General features: G+C 36.3%; 1 protein-coding gene across 1 annotated transcript; it reads right to left on the reverse strand.

Annotated features, from left to right (window-relative positions):
• LOC117340410 lies at nucleotides 1-8,792 on the reverse strand. The gene is made up of 7 exons (XM_033902171.1): nucleotides 8,738-8,792; nucleotides 8,000-8,215; nucleotides 6,673-6,888; nucleotides 3,597-3,667; nucleotides 2,079-2,362; nucleotides 1,821-1,886; nucleotides 1-996 (listed from the first exon to the last, which is right to left on the reverse strand). Exons 1-7 carry the CDS (start codon nucleotides 8,790-8,792, stop codon nucleotides 153-155), a joined length of 1,752 nt encoding a protein of 583 aa, XP_033758062.1. The 3' UTR covers nucleotides 1-152.
• Between the last annotated feature and the right edge of the window lie 1,673 nt (nucleotides 8,793-10,465).

The raw sequence follows: 10,465 nt of genomic DNA on the forward strand, positions 1-10,465 counted from the left end.
TAAATCAATACGAATAAAACAAAAACAACAAACCAAAACAAAAAAACAAAAAGCCTGACTATGCGATCATGATATACGCAAGGGCCGACTGCTTAAAGAAGGACATATTGGACAAACACAATTCAGTATTCGTGTACGCGTTGAAATCACTTTTATATCGTAATGTTGTGTACCGTCGCTAATCCAGCATTCAAACGTTGAGTCAGAGTTGGTCTTCGAGAGAGACCATCCGGAAGTGTTCCCTGTGGACTTATATTGATATCGTCCGATACAATGGATAACAGGTTCACAGTTTTGTGGTTTACATCAGTATGATCATAGAAGTATACTATGGAGCCACTATCACCCTGTTTTGCGAAAACGTCGTCGTCGGTAACGCCGGAAATTATGATGCCCTCTTTCTCACCTACGCGGGCACCACCACAGTATACAATTCCTTCGGTGTGTCCAGTCACTGCTCCTAGCTTATGTACCGGCCAGTTGATCAATACATCCTCCTGATATACAGATGCCTCACAAATTTCACCTTTTTCACCCCGAAACCTTTCGTCACAACTATCCACCATATTCCTATTTACGTCTATGATTGCTATGTCTGCATTAGATTGATCGGTGCTTTCCACGCATTTTCCAAACTCTACCATAATGCCTTGGTTTTGAAGAAGTTGGATTTTCTGCTCCGCTCTAGCAAAATGCCCTGAGGTAATTGCTACCAGACCTCCTTCTGGTCGTCTTCCGAAACATCCCAGGGTTCCCTGTTTAGATACCTGGTGGTTGTTTGTGATCAGCTTATCACCTTGGGCAGCTAGTTCAGATATTGTCATTGATTCTATCCATGTAATCACTGGTTTATCGGGTAGATCTTTAGTTTTACTGCAGCACGTTTCAATACTATTGATAATTTCCTTCCTGTCGGTATCCTCTTTCGGCTTGGTTACAAACACTAGGAACCCATCAGTTGTGTTGAAAAATCCCCGGATACCACAACCCTGTAGACTAAAAACATGGCGAGGACAAAATAACTGAACAATCTATTGATAAATCCTGCTCGTCAATGGATAAGTCTTAACTAGTCATTAAAGTAAAAGTTCCAATGCGCTCGAAGCGCTAATCTATCATTTTTTTTCGGAGAGTGAGTTTATAGTGAAATATGTATTTGCCGAGTATTACCGGTTTATTTTGTTATTGATAGCTGATTGTGGTTTAGGTATAACTAAAAACTGTTGATCGGTATCATAACATTTTGGTAAGCATCACTACTGTTTCATTTTAAACTTAACGTGACTATTCCAATATAATTATAGTTCTTCATTTTGAAATTTGATAGCCCTACATGCACTCATGTTAAATGACCAATTTAAGTGTTCATGGCCGCCAGATTATTTGGAAGTTGTTAGATTTTCAAATGTTTGATTTGGTTTGGTTTATTTTGTTTAACGTCCTATTAAAATCTAAGGTCATTTAAGGTCGGCCTCCCGTGCGTGCGACATGCATGCGTGTGGTGAGTGCGTATGTGTGTTTGGGAGGATGCAGTATGTGCGTGTTAAGTCTCCTTGTGATAGGCCGGAATATTTTCAGAAATAGAAAGAATTCCATACCAAATGGCATCGCATGATTACTAGAGCAATGTTTGTACCATGGTTCGTTAAGTTATCTGAAACAGTATTGATGTTAAGTGTCAAAAACGGAAGTCTGACGGACAGACAGATGGAATAAATCAAATACATCACGAAACTGTTTCAAGGGGAAAAATAAGGACACACAGCGGATCACTACATAAAACACTGTCACGAAATGCCTGTAGAACTGAAAATATCTACCTTTTAGTTTCTAGTGCCATCTTAATCACCAGAGAACTTGGAAACCGCAACTCGTCGTGGTTAATTCTGAAATAAAATTTCATAGATATATTTCCTTCAAAAAAATTGACGATAACTTGACGATGAACAAAGTCGGAAGCGTAAATGATATAATACATCAGAAGTGCCGATCACCATTGCCAAACGGTCATGTTTATTTCTTTATATTTGAATGAGCTAGGTATTTTTAATCACATTGACTTTGTTACATTGACTTACGATTGCGTAGCAGCGGAAGTATGGTGTTCCGGTAGTTTTCTCGCAAGAAGGGAACGGATCACTAATTTCACCCTTCCAAACATCTCTTGTTTGGTTTCCGTTTTTTCTCGTCGATATAGGACTTCCTCTGCAGGGCGGGACTTGAGGAATTCAAATGCTCGTTCAGCGTAGGCAAATATCTCAATCTCAAATGACAAGGTAATGAATCTTTGAACATCAGAATTTTCCTTTAATTTTTTTCCTTTTTTCTCCGCAATATAAAGGGTGGCTGCTTTCTCTGGGATCTGCAAATAAACATGTTAATATTGATTTTGTCTAATGAACTGTTTTATATTGTTATGAAACACAGCTCTTTATCATTTCCTGAGAATCGCCGTTTTCCTGTCCGATACCTTCTTAGGTTTAGAGACAGTGGCTCAGAATACACAGTAAATCCGATGAATACCAAATTGATTTATATTTTAGATCAATCCATCTTACCAACGATAATCTACCATTTGTTAATATCAATTTGGATTTTCCTTTTATCCTTTTGTGTTTCATATTTATACCAAAGCAACACTAACGAATGTACTGGTAGGTTTGGTTTGGTTTTGTTTATTTTGTTTAACGTCCTATTAACAGGTAAGGTCAATTAAGGACGGCCTCCCGTGCGTGCGACACATACGCGTGTGTTGAGTGCATATGTGTGATTTTGGAGGCTGTGGTATGTTCGTATTAAGTCTCCTTGTGATAGGCCGGGACTTTTGCCGATTTATAGTGCTACCTCACTGAAGCGTACTGCCGAAGACACCCAGCAGACACCCAACCCGGTCACATTATACTGACAACGGGCCAACCAGTCGTCCCACTCCTTGTATTCTGAGCAGTAAGCAGGAGCAGCAACTACCATTTTTAAAGACTCTGGTATGTCTCGGCTAGGGGACAGAACCCAAAGCCTTCCTCACAGGGGCGAACGCTCAACTAAAGGCCAAAAGTGAGGCAGTGTCAAGGGAGACCTTAGGAAGAAGAAAGTTGTTAAGAAGGAAGAGAAAAGATAAGATCCCAAATTTAGTCGCCTCTTACGATCATGCAATGGGGGCAGCAGGTACAATTCTTACGCCCTACTCGCAGCGCAGTTACTGGTAGGACTAAGCAACTGTATGGTACAAGTGATAAGAATTTGCTTCATTAAAACATATTACCCATGAAGAAATTTTATTGAGATAATATTGCTGCATGTAAAATTGCCGAATCTTTTTAGAACATATATAAATTCAAATTCCTGGTTATCTTGAATACAAACAACTATTCAGTCAATGCTTAACAACGATTGCCCCACATACTTGCCAAACATAATAGATCATTGTCCTTATTTAAATACAAAGAACGCGTACATACATTTGACCCATTTCAGAAAGTCTGCAAACCTTTAAATATATCAACTAAGTAAAATTAACAATATCTACTTAATAAGGAATTAAACTAAACAATGAAACCGATGTTGGAAGACCTATTAGCTAAAAGATATATATTTACCTCGAAAGGAACTTCATTTTCCGGAAAGAGAATAACCCATCTCCTGATTGTCTTGCTTTGTTCTTCCCATTCTGTTGTTGTATATGAATAATAAGGAATTAAAGCGAAATGTAACAATAGTTTTAGTTTAGGTGTTAAGTTATCAAAGTGTATATAGTTATGTGTTGGTAGGATATGGTAATTTGTGAACCCCTGTGGGATCTGGAGTGGTTGATCCGCTGTTTCTTTTTCGTAGATGACATTCAAATGCATAATGAATGTAGGAAGCGACTACGATTGACTGTGTAGAGCCTAAGGGTATATTAAGGAGTATTAAAGGGACATTGGGAAAGTCCAAACCTGATCTACTGCGTCGTTGAAGGATTTAGGATATGAATACAAAAGTAATAATCTCTCTCTCTAATTGTCTCCTTAAGCTCCATCGTTATAAAGTCATAGCTATTTAAGGAGGCTAATCTTCGTAAAGTAAAACAGATAGTAGAAAAATGAGGGAAGATCGGTATTTATCTTGGATGGAAGGAGTTGTCCCTAAAGACGGAAACAAAATACAATGACACTAAACTACTGTAGAAATATCAATCTTTTAAATCAGAACCGTAACTTAGTAAAACGATGATACAACATTTCCACCTCTGAGAGTTCTTCATCGGCGACGTCCGTAAACATATTTTTAAACTGATTATCAAAGAAAATAATATCGATGCACACCATTTTATGTTATTGATAAGCTGTATATAACTTTTTCTTCCTTAATCGTATTTATATATTCTAATGCCATGTTTTATTTACAATGTATCTGATTGGGACTTTCCTCTTCTGATCTGACCGAGAAATAAACAACAAACTACAAACCAAAAAAGACTTCAGGGATATTTACAGAGCAATTTGAATAAGAGCGTTGTTACAATACTCTGGAAATAACGATAAGTAGGATCTTTTTCGGAAGAACGGATTATAGAAGTGTTACTTGAACTGAGCAACACCCAAGGTAGTGAAATAAGATTAAGGAAAAAAAGCTCGGAATTTGTAATTCATTGTACTGCATATTATATTGTCAATATCACGTGGTCTTGCCAGCATTTGTTTTGACCTGGAAACATTGTATACGTCCTTGATAAAGCATAACTGAATAAGACTTAGTGGGAACAACCAACCAATTGAAAAAATATATTTTTGAAACAGCCCCTGTGTATAGAACGTTGAGCCAAGGATAAAATGTCTGGCAGCCACTGATTGGCCAGTATGTTATGAAGTGAGAAAATAGATATGTAGCCTGATAGGTAACTATCAATAAGAAATGTTGATATAAGTTTCTTAAGTCCGATTGTTTTTTTCCCCAAAAGTTCACGTAATAATAGTAAACAGGTAAACATTTAAGATTTTTGAGAATTTTTACTGCGAAATTCACCTATTTTCAAAATGGCTACCCTGGAGAAAATTTGAGCTGAAGGACCCAACTTTTTTTTTTGATTAAGTGTTATATCAGACCCTAAACTTTTGTTATAAACCATAATCGTCATATTCAATTCAAGAATTTGAATGAAATAATCCAAAACGTTAACACTAAGGTCTATGGGAAAACAATTGGTTGGTTGGTCTCTACATAAAGCGACCGCATATGACATTTTGTGCCATCTAGCGTCCCTGGAAACCAGATGATGGGACCGACTAGCACATTTTCGGACGGGATTCTCATCTTGGAGGCATTGTAGCAGAATTTAGAGAGAAATTGAGATTCAGGGGGGATTGATGATGAAAATATGACACATGTAGTGTTACAAGGAGGACCATAGACCGGACAGATACGGACATACATTCTATATTTCAATTGTAGCGGTATATATCGTGGCTCGGGGTACGGTGGTATGCTGGTTGTACTGCTGGCACTACCCCGGTTCAATGTGTGGGTGTGTGTCTGGTTGTTCTGTTGTCACTACCCCGATTCGGTATTCGGTGATATGTTTGGTTGTTCTGTTGTCACTACCCCAGTTCAGTGTTTGGTGATATATCTGGTTATTTTTTGTTGTCACTTGCCCAGTTCCGTGTTCTGTGTCTGTGTTTCGACTTATTTATCTAAATAATGGCTCCACTCCTAATTTTTTTTCTCGTTTGGCCTTTTTTTCTTCATTTTTTACAAAAAGACCAGAAATTAGGGGGTGGAGGAGATAACATTGAGTTATCTCCCCCTGATCTTTATTCTATATCTTATTTGTTTATATTTCTGAGTAGCACGATTTCTATACTTGGCTATTAACCAAAAGCCATCACTTTAAATTCAAAGCTTATCAAGATATTAAAATTTACATTTTAAAATTGACTCAATTTTAATGTGGTTTTCTCTTAAGAATTTCATATCCGGTACCAATAGAATAATCAACCTACCAGCCTAAGACTTGCAGTCAGGCACTGCATATTTTAATAGCATATCCTATGGTTCTATCCTGTTCCAGAAAAGTTATCTTTGAAAAATGTGAAAGATGCTATAGGGAACAACCAACCAATTGAAAAAATATATTTTTGAAACAGCCCCTGTGTATAGAACGTTGAGCCAAGGATAAAATGTCTGGCAGCCACTGATTGGCCAGTATGTTATGAAGTGAGAAAATAGATATGTAGCCTGATAGGTAACTATCAATAAGAAATGTTGATATAAATTTCTTAAGTCCGATTGTTTTTTTCCCCAAAAGTTCACGTAATAATAGTAAACAGGTAAACATTTAAGATTTTTGAGAATTTTTACTGCGAAATTCACCTATTTTCAAAATGGCTACCCTGGAGAAAATTTGAGCTGAAGGACCCAACTTTTTTTTTTGATTAGGTGTTATATCAGACCCTAAACTTTTGTTATAAACCATAATCGTCATATTCAATTCAAGAATTTGAATGAAATAATCCAAAACGTTAACACTAAGGTCTATGGGAAAACAATTGGTTGGTTGGTCTCTATTCTTCGGCTCTAATATCCATGCACACAAAAAACATCGAGTTAACTACTACCCCAATTATAGTGGTGGATAAATAATTTCATTGATCCTTAAGTTACCCTGTTAACTAAACGGATATACTACTTCACTACCTTTAGTGATATCCTTCACTTCCCTGTCAGCGAGGTCATCAGGTTCCATTGTTTTAGGCCCCAATGCCAAAAACGAGACGTGATCTCGGTTGATGATATCAGGCACGTGTAGATCCGTGTTTTGGAGTCCTTTGTATATCCTCTGTGCAATTCTCGCGTTGTAGTCCAGTCGTCCGTAGTCTTTTCTTGGCACAAGATATTTTAGTACTCTGTACTCTGCAATACAGGATATCACTAGTAGAGGATATTGAAACCAGGTAAGAATGATATCAAACTACTTATATTCGATCATCTTCGAGACATCACATATAATACATATGTGGACATCACATATAATATATATGTAATCCGGAAGGGTCACGTCAGTTGTGAATAAACAACATATATAGCGTTTCAAAAATACAAACCCGACTAAGAATGCAGAGATAGACGTGCAGATTATAAAACCACTTCAAAATCGTATAATATATTAACAAATAATAATGTTTAATGCATAGTAACTGTGCAACGTGTTACATAAATGTTGGGAGAATTCAAAGAAGATCGCGGCATACTTAAGATAACGCCAAATAAAATATGTGTGCTATATTGCTGTATTGTTCTCTATCAAAAAATGCATACACACCCCCTAAACCATTAAAAAATCAATTTCCATTGCAATAGACCGTGTGATCCATGCAGCACTCTCCGAGAAACTACCAAAATCCAAGGTGCGCCGCCAACTGGCTAGTTTTATTCCCATTATTCTTAAAATTGAAATTTAATACACGGATGGGAACCAGTTTTTTCCTCAACCTATATATTAAAAGATCAACAAGGATGTTTCTGAGAAATAGCAAACAAAATTCACTTTTCAAACATTAAGATGACCAAATCTCGACCTTTTTTTCATTCAGATCCGTCTCAAGATCAAACATGCTAAACTACAAACCAAAAAAAGACTTCAGGGATATTTTTAGAATAATTTGAATAAGAGCGTTGTACAATAGGATTATTTCTGGAAGGACGGGCCAAAGAAGTGTGACTTGAACTGACCAACATCCAAGGTAGCGAAATATGATTAAGGAAAAATATCTAGGAATTTGTAATTCATTGTGCTGCATATTATATTGTCAATATCACGTGGTCTTGCCAGCATTTGTTTTGACCTGGAAACATTGTATACGTCTTTGATAAAGCATAACTGCATTATACTTGTTCTTTGGCTCTTATATCCCTGCACACAAAAAACATCGGGTTACCCATTACCCCCATTATAGTCGTAGATAAATAATTTCATTGAGCCTTAAGTTATCCTGTCAGATAAACGGATATACTACTTCAGTACCTTTAGTGATATCCTTCACTTTCCTGTCAGCGAGGTCATCAGGTTCCATTGTTTTAGGCACCAATGCCAAAAACGAGACGTGATCTCGGTTGATGATATCAGGCACGTGTAGATCCGTGTTTTGGAGTCCTTTGTGTATCCTCTGTGCAATTCTCGCCTTGTAGTTCAGTCGTCCGTAGTCTTTTCTTGGCACAAGATATTTTAGTACTCTGTACTCTGCAATACAGGATAAAACTAGTAGAGGATATTGAAACAAGGTAAGAAAGAGATCAAACTACGTATATTCGATCATCTTCGAGACATCATAAATAATACATATGTGGACATCACATATAATATATATGTAATCCGGAAAGTTACGTCAGTTGTGAATAAACGACATATATCGCGTTTTAAAAATACAAACCCGATTAAGAATGTAGAGATAGACGTGCAGATTATAAAACCACTTCAAAATCGTATAATTTGTTAACAAATAATAATGTTTAATGCATAGTAACTGTGTAACGTGTTACATAAATGTTGAGAGAATTCAAAGAAGATCGCGGCATACTTAAGATAACGCCAAAAAAATATGTGTGCTATATTGCTTTATTGTTCTCTATCACACAATACACACAAATCCCCTAAACCCGTTAAACCATTCCTTTCTTTCCATTCTTTGATTTTCTATTCTATTTGTTCCTTGTACACGCGTCCTCATTTGGCCCATTACAGTTTCATTAGTGTAAAACGTACCTGGATGTGATGGTCCTTTTAAAGACGAATCCTCCCCTGTGTCTCCATGACTCATTTTCTGTTTCTTTGGAGTAAAACGAAAGAGGAAAAAAACACGTGATTAATCAAACATGACAAGATAACCCAAGGAAAACCACACACAAGGAGACAAACCTACTTTACCTACACGCATGCGTCGTGCACATAGTGTAAGCCGTCCTAAAAATAAAAAAGGACGTTAAATAATTAACCATACTCAAAATAATACAAACCAAACTATCGGCTGAGGTCTTGATGCTCCGCGTCACAGCAGACTTGAATGCGTCACACTATAGGAAAAAGATTTATGTCATAGATATTAAGGGAAAGTCAGATGGCTTTAAAAGACAATACATGCAGGCCAGTACTTTTTCATCGTTTATTTCCTTTTGTAGATGTCCAGGCCTGTTTACCCGATCTCACCATATTGTCAAAAGGTATGAAAACTGCAATAATCATTTAATTGTTATAATTAACTTTATAGCAAAACCTATTTTTTCAAACGTAACGACTGAAGTAGATTTCGTTGAAATAATGAGTACAATTCATACAGGTTTTTTTCCCATGAAATTAAATCAAGACTAATGCATGTATGACAAAGTGATTATTAACTCTAGATAGTCCAGTATGTTATTTAATGCTTTTAATACTCATGGTGCCTTGGCAAATGGTCAGAACGACCTCTTCTAACATCAGATTATGGCTTGTAAAAGTAAAGGACCTGTTGCAGGATGGCCCAAGAAGGAATTCTTTGTAAAACATTTTATTTTGATAAAAGATGTCAAAATACACATGGAATGGCCTATTATTTTTAATTTTTATTTTTGGTGCGATTACAGCGCCACCTTTTACTGATTTCGATTGAAAATTTTACCAAGAGATTTCAAATGCCGCTAGTATCTTAATGAAAAAATATTTTCTGCCTTACCATAAACACACTCGACCAAAATGAACTATTTTGTAATATTGTATGCCCGACTTGTGAATTTAGTTTGCATAATTTACATAATACATGAAAATGGGTGGCAGATAGGGATACTTTTTTCGTCATTTTGATTTCAGTAATTCAGAAAACTATCAACAGATGTATCTAAAACCCTGAGTGCAGACAGTGAAAGTGTTTTAAAAACATCTTTGGTATCCCTGTGAAATATTTCTTAATTATTAAGATAGTAGGTCCCTGGCAAGTAAGAGAAATATCATGTTTATCTCCCCTACCCCTAAACAAAAAAAAAAAACAAAAAAAACGGGGAAAATATTCAATGGCCGCTCACACCTAAGTGAGAACAATTTTTTTTTTACCAAAGATGGACTATAATAAACCTAAATGAACTAGCTTTGAGTATCATACGCATGACTTGTGAATTTATTTTGCAGATTCACAATATACATGAAAAAGGTGGAACACAGGGATACTTTTTTGAAATTCAAAACTAGAATGTGGATGACCTAATAAGTGTTCTAATATAGTTTTTTATGTTTGACCAAGCCTTAAGGTCATTTTTGCTAAGTAGTTAAAAACCCTTCAAATTGTCCATGGCAATCTCTAGTTTGTTTTATTTGAAACGTTTCTTCGTTAAATCTGTGGAATGACTAAAAACGATTCAAGTACATGTATTAAACCCCGAGTACAATTTTTCTACGTGTTTCAAACGTTTCTGTCGTGTCATTGTGACAAAATATGATAGCATGAACAAAGCAAATGACTTT

Source organism: Pecten maximus, chromosome 13 (assembly GCF_902652985.1).
Source record: "Pecten maximus chromosome 13, xPecMax1.1, whole genome shotgun sequence".
NCBI classification, from domain to species: Eukaryota; Metazoa; Mollusca; class Bivalvia; order Pectinida; family Pectinidae; genus Pecten; species Pecten maximus.